A 17,668-nucleotide genomic window follows, 5' to 3' on the forward strand; every position below is an offset into this window, starting at 1 on the left:
CCAGCCCGTGGGGAGGGGGCTCTGGGCTCCCATCTCCTTCCAGCCGTCCATGGCCCCGCGCCTGCTCCTGTGTCTCCCCTGGGGGGTCCAGCTCTTCGTGGGGACCCCTCTCTGCCCATAATGATGTGGAGGGAATCAGGTCCACATTTTTTCAACATTGAGAGTCAGAGTCCCCAGCACAACCAGCATGACTCTCCTTGCTGACTTTGATGATGACCCTTGGTGACCTCTAAGGTTGGCAGATGAAATCCAGCCACTGCATCCTGGCAGGGGGTCTCAGCTTCACTGTGCGGGGACCTGGTCTCCCAGCCCCTCCTGGTTGAAGAGGGCAGGGCCCCATGACGCTGGGGGTGAGGTGCCACTGGGGCTCCAGCCCATCACAGCCTGAGCCTGGCCTGGAGTCAGGCTGGTCAGCTCTCCAGGTCCCCATTGAACCCCTTGGCAGCCAAGGAGGGGCTGAACTTCTAGGCCATCCCCAGCCTGAGAATGTCCGGGGAGAAGCCAGGCTCGTCTGTCCGCCGCTGACAGCGCCAAGAGTTGAGCAGGGAATTAAAGATAATACCATCAGTGACACCGCCAGGAGCGCAAGGAGCCAATGCGTGGAATGTGGTCAAGGTCCCTGTGAGTGAATCTGAGGCTGTAGAAACATACGCATCTTCACAGGCTCCAAACTTAGTAACAAACGGATTTTGGGGTTTCAGCAAGAGGATGTTATTTCCCTGCTTTTCTTTTCTCTTCCACTCGGAGGAGGTGGTCATAACTTCAGAGGGTCCACCTCTCCGACCTCGTGTGGCCGGTCCCCAGGGTCAGCAGCCTCTACCTCCCCTTCTTCTGACCTTGACACGTACTCGGACCTCGGACCTGAGTGCTCTCCTGTCCCTGCAGGGAGGTCACCTCACTTGCCCTCACAACTCAACTGACCCCTCACGGTTTTGTCCAGGCCCCTATGCTGTGTTACCTCCCAGGATGCAGGGACAGGACTGGGGTCCTCTCAGCGTGGATCCCCCAGGGCATCAGCACTGGCTTGGGAAGGGAGCAGAAACCAGGGGGGACGAGTGATGGAGACCGTGGGGCCAGCCCCCTAGCTGCATCAACAGTGCTGAATAGGAAGCAGGGGCGGGTGGCGGGCACTGCGGTCATCCCTCCCACCCTGGTGTCCCTGAGACCACGGAGCTCAGGGGGCTGAACGTCCACTGACTGCAGCACCGCAGCCCCGCTCAGCCGGGCTGCCCCTCCCCGAGGGCAGCAGGAAGCAGGGAGTGGTCTCAGCGTCCCGCTGGATGGAAGGAGCTGCTGACAGCAGTTGCCCCAGGCTCCCAGGCTGGAGTCAGCAGCACAGAGAAGTGGGGTCAGGACCCCTCTTTGCTGGGTCAGTGGATGGTGAATATATACCCTTGATTGATGGACTTTACAGTTCAGTTCAGTTCAGTTGCTCAGTTGTGTCCGACTCTTTGCGACCCCATGAATCGCAGCACGCCAGGCCTCCCTGTCCATCACCAACTCCCGGAGTTCACTTAAACTCATGTCCATCAAGTCGGTGATGCCATCCAGCCATCTCATCTTCTATCTTCCCATTCTCCTCCTGCGCCCCAATCCCTCCCAGCACAGGCGCTCTCTGCACAGGTGACTGGATGCCGGGACAGGGGAGGGGCCCTTGGAAGACTCTCGGGCCCTGCTCCCTGCTCTTGAGTCTGGACCCCAGAGTCACCATGTCTGTCTCTCCCTCTTCCAGGATCCTGGGCCCAGGCTGTGCTGACTCAGCCACCCTCTGTTTCCCGAACTTTGGGTCAGAGGGTGACCATCTCCTGCACTGGAAGCAGCAACACAATTGGGGGTTATCATGTGAGCTGGTTCCAACAGCTCCCAGGATGGGCCCCCAGACTCCTGACCTATGGAAATGGCTAAAGACCCTCAGGGGTCCCGGATCGGTTCTCTGGTCCAAGTCTGGCAGCTCGGCCTCTCTGACCACCCCAGTTCATGCTGAGGATGATGTTGATTATTACTGTTTCTCATGGGCTGATGGCTTGAAAGTTTGCCCAGTGCTTCCGGCCAGAGCAGGAGACAAAGGCCTGCTTCCCCCACAGCCACGGGGCTCCCAGGGCGAGGCGCCTGCCTCTCCCTTCCTGGAGTCCCTGAGGCCACGGACCCCAGCAACCTGGGTGTCCCCTGAGTGCAGCCCAGCTGTCCCCTCAGCTCGACTCCTCCCCAGGGCAGCGGCACACAGGGGTGGGCACATGCCCCTGGATGACGGAGCTGCTCACACAGGTGCCCCCGGTTCCCAGGTCGGAGTCGGCAGCAAGAGCAGCGGGTCAGTGCCGCCCTTGCTGGGTCCCTGGGCAGCGAATGCACATCCCTGAGTTTCCGCCACAGAAGCATCTCCTGCTAAAGGAAAAGGAAATGGAACCCAGAGTTTCTACAGCAATTTCCACACGGTCCAGGATCCAGGAAAAACTGTCACTTATATGAAGAACCAGGAAACTAAGTACTGAAGGGAAGTGAGACGGCACAGACATCAGCGGTGAGAGGCCTGAGATGATGACGTCAGGTGACAGACGTTTTTAGGGACAGACATCAGATCTATTTGTTTAACAAATACAAACAGTTTTGGGTCCAAAGGAGAAGGGGACAAATGGAAGGGGAAAAAAAAGAATCGTGAGAACAAGTTAGTCAGAATAACCTGAAAATACAATAGGTGAAAATAAAAAGTTCTCTGTACAATATCAAAGACATGTAATATTTATTATATAATTCCTTTACTTGCTTACTGATAAGGTATTTGGTGACAGGAAAAAGGCAGCCCCTCCCTCCTCAAAGGCTTCCCAGGAGTCACGAGGCGTAAAGAACCGCCTACCAGTGCAAAAAGGCATAAGAGATGTGGGTCCTGTCCCTGGGTTGGAAGATCCTCTGGAGCAGGAAACGGCAGCCCACTTCAGTGTTCTTGTCTAGAGAATCCCATGCAGACGGGCCTGGTGGGCTAGAGTCCACGGGGTCGCTAAAGAGTCAGACAGGATTGAGAACCAAGCAGCTGAGCAGCACCTTGCTCACAATCTCCCCCCCGTGAACGTTCCCCGAGAGCGTCACCAGGGGGCGATGTTTACCGCTCAGAGTTGGCAAAACCTCAACACACCCGCATAGTCCCCTGAGCTGGCCCTGCCCCGGGGCTCAGCGGCCTGACTTGGACGGGACAGCAGGTGCTTCCTCTCAGGGGACAGACTCAGAGCCGCGGCCCCCAGGCCTCCTCCTGGGAGTGAAGCTGCACCCGGGGCCGAGCACCCAGAATTGGAGAGTGAAGGGGTCAGGGGGTCATCAGTCCCCACCCTCTTCCCAGAAAGAGAGGAGGGGAGGAGCCCCGAGCCCACCCCGTGCACCCCTCCAGCTCTCCTCATCTCTGCTCAGAGCCCGCCCTCTCGCTCCCCTCACTCACGACTCTCCTCCCAATCCTGGGCCTCTCTCTTTCTACAGACCTCCAGTGACCGTGTAGGTCTGTAGACCATGATCTCCATGGTCAGGAGCCAGCTCCCTCTGTCGGAAGTTCATGGACGTGTTTCCAGATCTTCCTGAAACACTCACTTCCTCGGCCCCTCCTTGAGCCTCTCTAACCCTTCCTTTCCGAGAAACCTCAGGTCTCTGGTGCTCAGGTGTGACCCCTACTCGTCCCCTCCTTGCCGGGAGTCAGCGTGAGGAACTCCGAACATGGCAAAGGTCATGAGGAAGGAGGCTTCGGCATACGCAAAGGCAGGATCGAGCCTCAGGAAACCCCTGTTCCCTGAGCATCTACCCCCAAAACCAGAGTCTGCCTGCTTTACACTTTACGCTCTCACCTACACCTCTGACTTTTGGGGGGCCGTCCCCCACCTTTCTCAGAGAAGGAGTTAACCTACAGCTCCAGTTAATAAAAATTCCTGGGCGTGACAAGGGTGTCTCAGGTCAAACCTCTCTGCTGGCAGACTAGCTGGTGTGACAGGATTATCCACACTCTTGCTACTATGTACATGATTGTTTACAACCTCTCAACCATAAGCAGCACAGAGAGTTTGGACTATTTTGAAAGTTTTAGTTAGCATTGGGTTTTTCTAAAGAGAAAAATCATGTTGGTGAAGGGTTTTTCATTTATTGGGCCAGTGTTTGCTGCTAAATCCCTTGCCGTTATACATGTTAATGAATATATAACTAGCATATGGGAGAAATAAGTATTAACCTTTAAGATTAATAATGTTAAACCTTAGGCTAAGTAAATTCCTTTCTTAATTGTAACCCACTACACCCTCACCCTACAAGAATGCAACTTTATCTGGTACCTTCGGAGGGTGGTGCCTGGTTTAAGAAAAATCACCCCTGGAAAATAAGTTTCTTGTTGACTGACCTTTATCAGAAAGAAAGGATCATAAAATGGTAGCAGGCCCCCTGGCCAGAAGATGATGTAAAACCCCTAAGACCTTTTTGTATACATTTATATGAAGCACCTGATTTTGATAAAGGTCAGGACTGCTGACCCCTGCGTGACTTTAAAATTTCCATTTGTCTCTATGTGTAAAAAAGGTATATAAGCAAACCTGAAAATAAAGAAAACGGATCAGTTTCTGGACAGACTGGTTCCCCCGTGTTTTTCTTTCGTGTTCTCTGTTTTTCTGGATGAATTCCCATCTGGAGCGTGGGTGCTTGCCAAGCCTGCTAATTTTGCCCTGGCTTCTAAGATCCACGTGAGAGGGAGCCCAAGGCGGGGCACCCTCTGATATTCAAGTGGGGGCTGGTGGCCTACAAAGGTGGTGCAAATCTCTTGTCTTGAGATTTTATTGGTACCCCACGTAAACCAAGTTATTCAGCCTCTTTTTCTCCACTAATTTTCCTACTACACTATTCTTTTCTAATCTCTTTATACTTCTAATTAAATAGCTTTTTCCTAGAATGCCAACTCCGTCTCCACTTTGAATTATCCTGGATCCACTGGGGCTGGACCGTGGCAACTCCCTGTGCCTCCCCAGGGTCCCCTCATTTCTCAGGGGATCTTGAACCCCTCTAGTAGGTGATTTATTCCCTGAAACCTCACACTCCGTCCTGTGTGCCCATCGAGTGAGGAATCATGAGGGGAGAGAAACCCTGGTCCTCAGACCTGAAGATGATTCCTGCCTGAGGAGCATCTGTGCTCAGCTGCTGTGGGACTGACTTTATGCACAGTGAGCCTGGGGAAGCTGTGGGGCCCTGGGCTGGGAAAGCAGCCCTGTCCTGGGGCTCTGCCCCCAGGACCGGCGTTGCTGCTCTGTCTGACCATGTCTATGGCCACATCTGAGATTCCTGAGAACAGCTGATCTGCCTTGTCCAGTCCTGTCGCTCATCTCAGATCTGAGACCGACCCATGGCTCTGATAACTCAGCCTGCCTTGTTTCACAGATAGAACGTCCTGCTATGACATAAAAATCCCCCAGTGGAGATGCCGTACCTGTCAGAAAGTCTTTAAAATTATCTTATTTAGACAACAGAGGCTACAAGGAAAAGTATGTTTTAGAAATAGTACCATGGCAATGCAGAATTAAATCGTACCATGGCAATGCAGAGCCAGAGTGGACACAGCCTAGTGACTTAACAACAGCATTTTCTTCAGTTCAATTTAGGCATCTATTTTAAGTGACGACCTTAGATTTTACTACTCCATGAACACATTTTGGTTCATTTAAAATCTCAAATCACACATGCACAGTGTAACACTCACATGCGCTACAGGATAAGCTGCAGTTGGCTGTTGTTGTCCATCCAAACACATCCTGAAGGGTAGAATTTCAAAATCAGTTTGGGGAGAGGTGACTCTAAGAGCTCTGATCACCAGGTCAGGATGTGTGTTTGGCCAGGACGCCAGGGGGCGCTCCGAGGCTTTTCCTGAGTATCTGGAGGGGTAAGAGCAGAGACCAGCCCCCTGCGGCTTCCTACTCAGGGCTCCCTGCTGTGACCTCCCATCCCCAAGCCCCATGCAACCCCTCCCCTGATCACACACTGGCCTCCCTCAGGCACAGGAAGGTGACTCAGGTCCCAGAGGTGATCAGAGCATTGTGGGGGCGGGGCGGGGAGGATGGTCATTTGCATGAAAGGCCCCGCCCCCTCTCAGGCTATGAAGAGGGGAAGGAGCGGTGTGGGGACGCTCTGCTCAGCTGTGGGGCCGCAGACCGCGGGACGCCCTGACCGTGTCCACCATGGCCTGGTCCCCTCTGCTCCTCACCCTGGTCGCTCTCTGCACAGGTGACTGGATGCGGGGACAGGGGAAGGGCCCTGGGAAGCCTCACAGCCTTGCTCTCTGCTATCATGCGTGGACCCCGAGTCACCATCTCTGTCTCTCTCCCTTCCAGGATCCTGGGCCCAGGCTGTGCTGACTCAGCCGCCCTCCGTGTCCGGGTCCCCGGGCCAGAGGGTCTCCATCACCTGCTCTGGAAGCAGCAGCAACATCGGGGGTGGTAATTATGTGGGCTGGTACCAACAGCTCCCAGGATCAGGCCTCAAAACCATCATCTATGGTACTAGCAGTCGACCCTCGGGGGTCCCGGACCGATTCTCCGGCTCCAGGTCTGGCAACACGGCCACCCTGACCATCAGCTCGCTCCAGGCTGAGGACGAGGCCGATTATTACTGTGCAACTTATGAAAGTAGTAGTTATAATGGCACAGTGCTCCAGGCCAGGGGGAAGTGAGACAAAAACCTGCTCTCCCCCAAACATGGGCCTCCCAGGGCTGAAGCATCTCTGTCCAAGCAGACACTGGAGCAGCAGCTCTGAAATGGACGTAAAACATATTTCATTTCACACGGTGAGAAGAAGAATGTGTGGTCGTACTCACAACTCACTGCATGTTTTCAGCCAAAACGCCCTCAGCTGCTCTTCCCAGTCCTGCTGCTCCACGTAAGACCATTTAGGGCAAAGGGAATGTGGATACTCCACCATGTTCAAAGCTACTTGTTCAAACATGATCATTTTAATTTCTAATCTTCAGTAGTGAGTTTTCTTAGTATTTTCAACTGATAGTTTAGGTGAATCTCAATTTAATGGCTTTATTGTTAACCTTCTTTGATAAGGTTGCAGGTATATTAATTCTACACCTGTTTACTGTTGGTTTCTCTAAACCCCTAGAGCTGGTACTGCTGTGAGTGACCACACTGCAGCCCTGAGGCCCTGGACTGCTGAGACCGGCAATGGTTTCAGGGCCTGTGTGTGGAGACCCCTGTCCCCGGAGAGACCACAGGAGACTCTGTGGCGCCCTGCACCCTGAGCAGTGACATCAGTGTCGGCCGCTCTGCTCTTACTGGAACCAGCAGAAGCCAGCGAGCCCTCCTCAGTCCTCCGGTCCTACCACTCAGACTCCAGGAAGAACCAGGCTCCGGGGTTCCCACGGGTTTTCTGGATCCAAAGATGTCTCGGCCAGCACAGGGCTCCTGCTCGTCTCAGGGCTACAGCGTGAGGACGAGGCTGACTCTGACCATGCAGGCTGGTGCAACAGGGCTCTGCACAGTGACACAGGTAGACGGAAACTGGGACGAGAGCCTCAGCCTCAGATCGTCCCCCAGGGCATGAACTCTGCTCCTGAAGGGGCAGAGCAGAGAGCATGAGGAGTGAGGGGCACCGGGGATACATCGCAGGCGGCAGGGAGCCCCGGGAGTGGCTCTCCTGACCCACAGGTGCTGGCTCTGCCCTGCCCTCTGCTCCTCTCGTCTCCATCCCACTGGAGCATTTCCTCCTTCAGGGCTGCGGTGGTCTGTGGACTGTGAGGAGCAGGGGCTCCCCAAGATGTGCCCGGGTCCCTCTGCTTGTGATGCCTCTGATGAGTCTATATCAAAGGGCCCCACGTCCTGTAGAAGGAACAGCGGGGAAGTGGGGATCACCATGGCAACGATGCCAAGAGATTCCGGGAAAAATCCGTGATTTGTGACTGATGACAGAGGTGAGGGACACTCAGGGTTTGGGCCCTGTTCTCTGCCTCCTGGTGGGTCCTCACGCCCTCCTGGATCACTCTGGACCCCATCCTGATGAGGAGGCTGGTCATCAGTGTCACACAGCTCATCACTAACCACAGCCACAGGAATTCCCGTGTGATGGGGATGTCTGGTGAAAGCTTGCCCTGTACTCCCGTGTCGGACCCATCACTGCCCTGACCCTGGCTTGTGACATCAGCAATGCTGGTTCAGGTCTCTGCGGTCACTTGTGCTATTACATCCAGGCAGTCTCACCTCCTCATGCTGCTCCATCATTATGGGGTCCATGAAATTGTCTCTTTTTCTGTCTGGTCTCCAAATACAAGCAGAATGCCCATGTGCCCAGGTACACAGGGTCCCTCACAGGTGCTGAGCAGTATGTCGAGGAAGCAGAAGCCCGGCATCTGTGCCCTGGAGCCCAGGGGCCTCTCCCACCCCCACACGTCCCTCTCCTGCTCCAGGCTTCGTGCTCTACCCTGAACCCCTGACCCTTAGGGAAGCTGGGTCCTCCCTTTCCCAGGGAATTGCTGCCTGAAGAGCCCTCCACTCCAGGTTCTGGGAGACCCTCCCCATTAGGATGCGGCTCCCAGACTCCTCACTTGCTCATTTCCTCCTCTTTTGCCTCTTTATCTCTCCCCCTTTTCCCTCCCTGGTTCCTTGTTTGAGATGATATTGGATAAATGTCACTATTTTGGACACAGACCTTATAAACCCACCTCCTTTAAATCTATGGATTCTAACAATTGAAGGTTAGAACCTTAGACTTCACCATGTCCAGTGAAGATCAGGTAATGATCATAAGGGTTTCTCAACCAGAGATGAAACAGGAGCCCAGACAAGGATGAGATACCCATTTATAGGCATAATATTTTATATCAAACATTTAATATAGGAAGATTATAAAATTAGACTAGAAACATCTTTAAATATCTGAGTCAAAAAGACGTACTGTGAGGCCCTTGATCAAGGGTAAGTGAGAAGCCCTGGAAGTGACCAAGAAGAGAACTGTTGCACCTGAGAGCCGCCTATTCTCTTTGCAAAGAGAGAAATAAGAGCAGAGGCATGCAGTCTGGGCTGGGAAGGTCCCGGGAGGCCCTGCACATTCAGCCCTGACCACCTGTCAACCTGGGAAGGAAGCTCACACAGAACCATGAGCAGGCACGACCCACGGGCATGCTGCGAGTCTGAACCCTGGAAACTGAGGTTCTGGTGGTTGTGTTCTGGCAGTGAACCCACGAGCTAGGCGGAGCGGGCTGAGACATCAGGGAAACCTGAACTTCATTAGTTTATCATCATGCCATTCAGGGGTCTGAGGTCATTAGGCACCTGGAAAACTCAATGACCAGGCCCAGACTAGACGAAGGGGGCTCATTCTACCGTCCTGGGCGGTGACATCAGGAAGACCCAGCTGCAAGTGTGAGAAAGCCCCACCTGGAGGCTGTGGTGTGAAGTGGGGAGAAGGAGGCCTGAGGCCAGCAGGGGGCGCTGTGGGTCTGGTCCTGAGAGCGCAGGGTCCTGGCCAGGCAGGCTGGCACCACCTCCCTTGGCTCTTGCCCACGTGGGCCTCAGGGTCCTCACTGGAGGGTGACGTCCTGCACCTGGGCCCCCAGGGGACATGGCAGCTCTCAGCTCAGAGCCACAGGCTCGCCTCTCAGTTCCTGCTGCTCTGTCGTGGGGTCAGTGCCCAGACCTGACATCCACCCAAGGACAGAGGGCCGGTCATACAGCGAACACGGACTTCCTTCAGGAAACTCGCCCTCCAGGGGCACCTGGACAGGGGGTGAGACCCCTGCAGAGGCTGCCCCATTGCCCGCAGAGCGCCCGGGTGTTCCCAGCAGAGGAGGGACGCAGGCAAGAGCCCTCTGTCACCATGCCTGTCATTTAAAAGTGTCCCCTGTGGTGTTATTTGGCAGTTTCAGCATTTGGAGTGAAGCCTGGAAACCGGGACTGTGTCTGTTTATGTGGCTTCATTCCTCGTCCCTTCCCTTTATGTTGACACCTGTGACATGAAATACATGAACTCAGAGCTCCGCCAACTGTCATCAGCACGTTCGCATAAGAAGAGAGTTAGGGAGGAATGCATATCTCCACCTCTATGAGCTGAGCTTTTCAAGCGCCTCTGACAGAGACCAGGTGGATTTCATTAAACAGATGCTTTAGCAGCAAATCTAACACGAATACAAAATAAGAAGAGTATTCACATTTTTATGTGAAAGCAACAAGAGGTGAACAAGACTTTCCCCGTCTCTTCCACACACGTTAACTTGAGACGTCTGAGCCCCTTCTCCTCCTCGTTGCCCCCACACCCCTCCTCTGTGCCGCGTCCATCCGGCTCCACAGCAGAACCACAGGGAAGGGAGTTTTACAAGGTCCACGACGCTCAGCACACCTACCTCTTACACACGGGGTTTTTCTATTTCTGATGATGAGACATGTGTCCCAACTTTGTTGGAACTGAACTTGCCCGCTGTCGTCATTGCATGATGAGACGGTGACCTTTACCCGTAAGATCCGCAGTTCTGTGGAAGGTGCTCCGCATGGTCATGGCTGTTCACAGCACAGGACGCCGTCACCCTGAGCCTGCCCACGAGGCTCTGCCTGTCACTCCCCACCTCCCATCTGGTCTCCCCACCGCTGGGACTAGAGACAGTTTAAAAGAGTGCTTCAAGGGCCACCCCTCACCCTTCACAGCAGACACAGGCTCCGGGATTTCCTGCTCGGCTCAGGGCTGGTGGAGGAGGACGGACAGCACCGCACAGACGGGACTCAGGGCTCCCTGAGAAGACAGAGAGTGTTCTAAAGATGGGCTCAGGTGTGGGAAAGGCTGGATTATTGGAACGAGAGAGACAGACTTAGGAGAAGGAAATGGCAGCCCACCCCAGCGTTCTTGCCTGGAGAATCCCGTGGACAGAGGAGCCTGTCCCTGGGGTCACACAGAGTTGGGCACGACTGACGCGACTCAGCATGCGTGGGTGCATGCGCTGGAGAAGGAAATGGCAGCCCGCTCCAGCGTTCTTGCCTGGAGAGTGCCAGGGATGGAGGAGCCTTGTGGGCTGCTGTCTGTGGGCTTGCACAGAGTCAGACATGACTGAAGCAATTTAGCAGCAGCAGAGGAAGACGTGCAAACTCCTCCTTCAGCCTCAGACACTCCAGGGAGGAGATAGAGGACCGAGGTCACCAAGGTCACAGGAGCACTTTTGCTGAAACACGTCGCCCCATCACTCAGGGGCTCCTGCCCGAGCTGTCCCTGCCCTGTGTGAGGTCCAGCATCTGCCTCCTTCAAGAACCCCCACCCCAGGGGACCTCTGGTGACCATGGCAGGGAGAGGAGGAAGTGATTTGCATGAGGCCCCTCCTCCTCCTGAGAGGCTGGAGGCATGAAAGGCCCAGGACCCCACCTGCAGCCCAGGAGGCTGAGGAGGCCGCATTCTGGGAGGGTCCTCACCATGGCCTGGATGGTTCTTCTGCCCGGGCTCCTCACTTACAGCTCAGGTCAGGGGCTGAGACTCTGCATCTTTGGGGTACCTCCAAGCAGGGTCTGAGGGCCCTGTCTCCATAACAACCCCTGTCTCTCTTTTGTTGCTCTTAGGGGTGGACGCTCGGACTGTGATCCAGGAGCCAGCTGTCAGTGTCTCCAGGAGGGACGGTCACCCTCACCTGTGGACTGAGCTCTGGGTCAGTCACTACCAGTAACTAACCCAGCTGGTTCCAGCAGACCCCAGGCCAGGCTCCCTGACTGCTTATCTACAGCACAAGCAGCTGATATTCTGGGGCCCCTGATTGCTTCTCTGGCTCCATCTCTGGAAACAAAGCCGCCCTCACCGTCACCGGGGCCCAGCACGAGGACGAGCCCGACTATTAAATGTGATCTGGGAACTAGTCGTTTCAGTGCCGCAGTGATGTAAGCTCACGGGAAGGGCTACCAAAACCTGCCCTTGTGCTCAGAGGGCTCAGCGCTTAGTGGCAGGAGAGGCAGGGAGGGGTGGGACAGGTCAGGGTCCCCACGGGAGGGAGGCTCTGGGCCCGTCTCCTGTCCGGTGATTCGTGGCCCCGTGTCTCCTCCCAGCTCTCCCCGGATGCGTCCATCTCTCCAGGGGGACCCCTCTCTGCCCATGTTGTTTGGAAGGAGGCTTGGCTCCACAGGGAGACTCAGACCCCCACCACGGCCATTAGGCCTCTTGTCATTCAAATCACACTAAGAGATGCACAGCATCATGAACTTGACCTTGGAGACAAATTAATATTCCATTTACCCGAAGGGGCACCACCCGTGGAGTTTTCTAGAGTGCAGTTTCCCAACTGGAGATCCTAAATCACAGCCTTTTTTGGTGGCAGGAATCTGTGCTTTAAAGGGAACCACCCCTCTCCCCAAATATTTAGGAACATCAAATTTCCAGATGTATGTCTTTGTCTGTTATCTGGAAATAACCCTGAGAATTGTGTAACAAGTTAGTCCAGGCATGTTCATTCCCATAACACATTCACTCCCAGGTCACGGTCAAAATCCAAAACCCCAGAAACACAATTCACATCTGAGGCCATGGGGAAAACTGTGTCTGTATTTAAACATAAGACTGGAAGTTGGGAGGAATTTCCGCAAACCTGTGCTGTCTGAGGAGACACCTCGAGGCTCATGGGAGGACTTATGCTCCTGGAAGAACCTTGCTCAGAACTGGCTCCCCAGATCCCCCACTCTCGGTGACTCCCTGGGGGCCCGGATGCCAGGTCATGGCCGGGCTCCTCAGCACGTGGACCGCCCCCAGGCCCCGCCCCCGTAAACAGTGCGCGGGGAGATGGAGCAGCAACAAGGGGAGACCGAGCGAGTGGGAAAGCAGGCTCGTGTGCACCCCCGTCCCCTCTGCTGGTGACTGTGGGGCCAGGAAGGCCTGGGCCTGACCCCACCTGGGTCGTCAGTGCTGACTGTGAGATGGGGGCCGGTGGTTGGCCCTGCAATCGCCCCCTCCCTCCCTGGTGTCCCAAGTCCTCAGAGTCCAGGGAGCTGAGCGTCACGCTGTGCAGCACCGCAGCCCCCTCAGCCTGGCCAACAAGGAGTGGTCTCAAACCCCTGGGTGGAAGGAGCTGCTGACAGGAGTTGCCCCAGGTGCCCAGGTCAGCGTCAGACACAGAGCAGTGGGGTCAGGGCACCCGGTTGCTGGGTCAGTGGGCAGAGGATGCACACCCCTCGCTGATGGGCTCTTAGTTGGAAAATGAAGGGCAGCTCCTTCCTTCCTCACATTTTCCCACCGTGGACATTCCCGAGTGCGTCACCAGGGGGCGCTGTGCACCCTCCCGGAGCTGGGGGAACCTGAGCGCACCAGATGGTCCCCTGACCTGGGCTTGTCCCCGGGCTCAGTGGACCGAGTTGGAGGTCTCGGCAGGTGCTTCCTCTCAGGAGACAGACTTGGAGCCGTGACCCCTCAAGCTCTGGGGGTGAAGCTTCAAACAGGATTGAGGACCCAGAATGAGAGGGTGTCCTCTTCAGGGTCATCAGACCCTACCCGCTTCCCCAGGAGCAGAGAGGGAGGAGCCCCCAGAGCCGAGCCCCCTGCACCCCCTCAGTTCCGCTCTGCCTCCTCTGACTCCTCAACTCTTTCCTAAGGGCTCCTCCCCTCCTCTTAGGATTCATGACTTTCCTACCGAATCCCGGGCTCCTCTTTATTCCTCAACCCCTGTATGAGATGGCCTCCATCATGAGCAAGGTCCGTCTGTCAGAAGATCATAGCCTTCTGTGCCCTGTGCCTGCAGGAGAGTCACCCAGCATGGGTCCCTTCGAAGGACAGGACACGGGACGGGGTCCGGTGTGTGGAAAGACTCACACAGCAAAGATCCAGGCATTTAGGGGTCCAGGGTCACACCCCAGGCCTGTCCCCACACCCTCCCTCCCTCCAGAGGGAAGAGCCCCGTCCTCCTCAGGGCTGAGGGGACACACAGAGGAAGGAGGACACTCCCCACTGACAGGGAACCCTCAGAGGGGGGACCTCTGTCCTGCACAGCGGGGGACGGGACCCCCTGGGATGTCACTGCCCTGCTCTGATCCTGAGCTGAGAGGAGTTTGAGTCCTAGATGCCTCTCACTCCTGACCCCTGAGCAGACAGGGCGCCATAACTGACTCTCCCAAAGGGTCTGAGGGGAGCTCCCAGAAAGCCCTGAGGCACAGGGGACAGAAGTGCAGTTTTTCCCTAAGGAGGGGCAGTGCACTGAACAGGGGCGGGGCTGTCCCTGAGGGCCCAGGCCACCAGGTCACAGGACGAGGGTCCGGGCCTGGACCGCAGGGCGCGCGCGGGAGCCGGTCCTGAGGGTTGGTGGGTTGTGAGAGCCGGGCCCAGTCTCCTGGCACTGCATCTTGGCTTCTGCTCAGGGCTCCCTGCTGTGACCTCCCACCACTAAGGCCCACGCAACCCCGCCGCTGATCACACACTGGCCTCCCTCAGGCCCAGGAAGCTGAGCCAGGGCCCAGAGGGGATCAGAGCATTGTGGGGGCGGGGCGGGGAGGAGGTCATTTGCATGAACGGCCCCGCCCCCTCTCAGGCTATGAAGAGGGGAAGGAGCGGGGTGGGATGCTCTGCTCAGCTGTGGGGCCACAGACGGCGGGATGCCCTGACCGTGTCCACCATGGCCTGGTCCCCTCTGCTCCTCACCCTGGGCGCTCTCTGCACAGGTGACTGGATGCGGGGACAGGGGAAGGGCCCTGGGAAGACTCATGGGCCCTGCTCCCTGCTCTCGTGTTTGGACCCCCGAGTCACCATCTCTGTCTCTCCCCTTCCAGGATCCCGGGCCCAGGCTGTGCTGACTCAGCCATCCTCCGTGTCCAGGTCCCTGGGCCAGAGGGTCACCATCACCTGCTCTGGAAGCAGCAGCAACATGGGGGGTAATTTTGTGGGCTGGTGCCAGCAGCTCCCAGGAACGGCCCCCAAAACCCCGATCTATGGTGATAGCAATCGACCCTCGGGGGGCCCAGAGTGGTTCTCTGGCTCCAAGTCTGGAAATTCGGCCTCCATGACCATCGCTTCACTCCAGTCGGAGGAGGAGGCTGGTTATTACTGTTTATCATGGATGACAGCTTGAATGGCCCCACGGTGCTCCAGGCCAGGGGGAAGTGAGACAAAGCCTGCTTTCCCCACAGCCCTGGGGGTCCCGAGGCAGAGCCATCCTCGGGCAGGTCAACTGCCTCTGTTTTTGTTTAACCTAAAAGTGGGGTCTAGACCCACACCAGGGGACTTTGTCGGGACAATGTGTCCTCCTCTCAAAATCTGCCCCCAAAGCCTGTCCTTGGTGGCAGATGCTCTCAGCCCGCGTGACATCCCAGGTGCTGAGAGGCTGCCGTGGGGACACAGTGCATGAGGCTGAGGCTGAGGCTGATAACTGTCACGGCTGCTGTCACAGCACACAGATGGGGTGGCTCAGCCAACAGGCGGTGTCTTCAGGGCCACGCAGGCTGAGGCCCGAGGTCCAGGTGAGGCAGGCCTGGTTCCCCTGAGGCCTCTCTGCTTGGCTTGCAGACACCTGTGTCCTGACTGGCCTCACCCAGGCTTTTCTCCATGTGACGTCCTGGGGGTTCCCCTGTTCTTACAGGGGCACCAGCTCTGTGTCTTAGGGTGTCTTCCTATGACCTCAGTCACCCCAGGTCCCGCCTTCATTGTCTTACCTGAAAGCCAGTCACTCAAGAATGAGAGGTTCGACACAGAGTTTGAGGGATAAAGTTCAGTCCACATCAGTGGGTCTGTGCAGCAACAGGGAGACGAGTCCAGCACTTGGGGCTCACACAGCCCTGTCTACTGTCCCACGAGAGCAGGCTGGGTGCCTCTGGCACCGCTGGGTGCTAGGCAGGGGATTAAACACAATAATGTAGTCAACATCGCTGTGACTGGATTTGAGGGTGTAGAAACACACGTACCTTCACAGAGACTAAAATAAGAAGCAGAAAAATAAAAGGCTTTCAGTGACTTCCTTGGTGGTTCCGAGGTGAAAAATTGGCCTCCAAATGCAGGGGAGACATGTTTGATTCCTGCTCCAGAAGGATCCCACATGCCTGGGGCAACAAAATCCTAAGCCACAGTGACTGAAGCGCGCTTGCCACAGAAACCAGACGCCGTAACAAGCGAAGCCACTGCAAGGAGAAGCCCTTGCCCCGTAAATGGAGAGTAGCCCTCCCTCTCTGCAACTAGAGCCAGGCCACGGGCACCAACAAAGACACACGGCGCCAAAATAAATACTATTTTCAAAAAGTGCTTTAGGGGTTTCAGCAAGATGATGTTGTTTTCCCTAGCCTTTCCTCTCTGCTCTATTTGGAAGAGCTGAGTCCTAAGTTCAGAGCGCCCACCTCTCTGACCTAGAACGGCTGTTCACCAGGGTCACCCGCCTCCCCTTCTCTGGACACGTGCCCTGACCCCCTGCCCCGGATGCTTCCTGTCTCTGCAGGGAGATGCCTGACTCCTCCTCACATTCCAACCGAGCAAGCTTTCTTCAGGCCCCTTTGAGCCTAACCGGATCATGGCACAAGCAGCACATGAGACAGGTCTCCAGGCGTGTGCCCTGCTGCTCCCCGTCAGTGCCCTGTCACACACACCTGCAGGGTCTGCAGAGCAGGTGGGGCTGGACCGTTAACACAGATGCACACTGCGGAGTATGGTCGGTTTCCATGGAGATGAGAGTCCCAGTGTGAGGGCATCCCTGTGCACAGGGAGGACCTACCAAGGCCCCTCATCCTTCTCTCCCAGGAGTGCCATCCTCAATGCCTGCTGAACAAGGGGCCACTCTGCATGGGGGCTGGGACATCCCAGGAGCTGGAGGAGGTGCCTGTGGCCAGCAGGGGGTGCAGTGCAGAGTCCCACAAGGGGTTCTGGGCCAGACAACAGGGCAAACACTGGGCGCTGGGGAAACTGTCCTCTCTTACGGGGACCCTCAGAATTGTGACGCCCATCCACTGGAGCTCCTGGTCCGTCCCCATGCAGCTCAGATTCGGGTCCCTCATCCTGGTCCACGTGGGGTTGTGGTGGAGTCTCGGTCAGGGAGGGGTTGCTGGAAGGTGAGGAGTCGGAAGGTGTCTCCAAGGAGGAGGAGGCTCCTGGGAGAGTCTGTAGAGAGGAGAAGATACAGCTGTGGGCAGAGGCCCCGCAGGGTGACGTGTGTGGGCTGAGGTATGTGAAAAGGGTGTATCAGCACATTACAGATGTGTGTGGTGGTTTTTATTTTGGATGGTAAATTTATGGCTTCATATCCTAATAAAAACACAAGCTTTCTGTTTGAAAAAGGGCATGTAGTAATAGTATCAATTTGCTTATCTGGTATAGGAATTTCTATATTGATTTTTTAAGAATAATTAGATGACTGATCAGTGTTAGTTGTTCGTCAATTTTTTTCTTTTTTTTAATGCTTTATTTTATTTTACAATACTGTATTGGTTTTGCCATACATTGACATGAATCCACCACGGGTGTACATGTGTTCCCAAACATGAACCCCACTCCCACCTCCCTCCCCATAACATCTCTCTGGGTCATCCCCATGCACCAGATCCAAGCATGCTGTATCCTGCATCGGACATAGACTGGTGATTTGATTCTTACATGATAGTATACATGTTGCAATGCCATTCTCCCAAATCATCCCACCCTCTCCCTTTCCCTCTGAGTTCAAAAGTCCATTATACACATCTGTGTCTTTTTGCTGTCTTGCATACAGGGTCGTCATTGCCATCTTTCTAAATTCCATATATATGTGTT

At 55.6% G+C, this 17,668-nt stretch overlaps 1 protein-coding gene and 1 gene segment (V, D, J or C); both read left to right on the top strand.

The window, feature by feature from the left end:
* Positions 1–17,668, top strand: part of LOC114108841 (immunoglobulin lambda-1 light chain) — a 469,312-nt gene that overhangs the window by 219,753 nt on the left and 231,891 nt on the right. The window lies entirely within an intron of this gene.
* LOC114118866 (probable non-functional immunoglobulin lambda variable 1-50) lies at positions 6,130–15,011 on the top strand. The segment is given in 2 exon segments: positions 6,130–6,228; positions 14,713–15,011. Coding segments are annotated over 2 exon segments (345 nt in total).

Source organism: Ovis aries, chromosome 17 (genome assembly GCF_016772045.2).
Source record: "Ovis aries strain OAR_USU_Benz2616 breed Rambouillet chromosome 17, ARS-UI_Ramb_v3.0, whole genome shotgun sequence".
Classification (NCBI taxonomy): domain Eukaryota; kingdom Metazoa; phylum Chordata; class Mammalia; order Artiodactyla; family Bovidae; genus Ovis; species Ovis aries.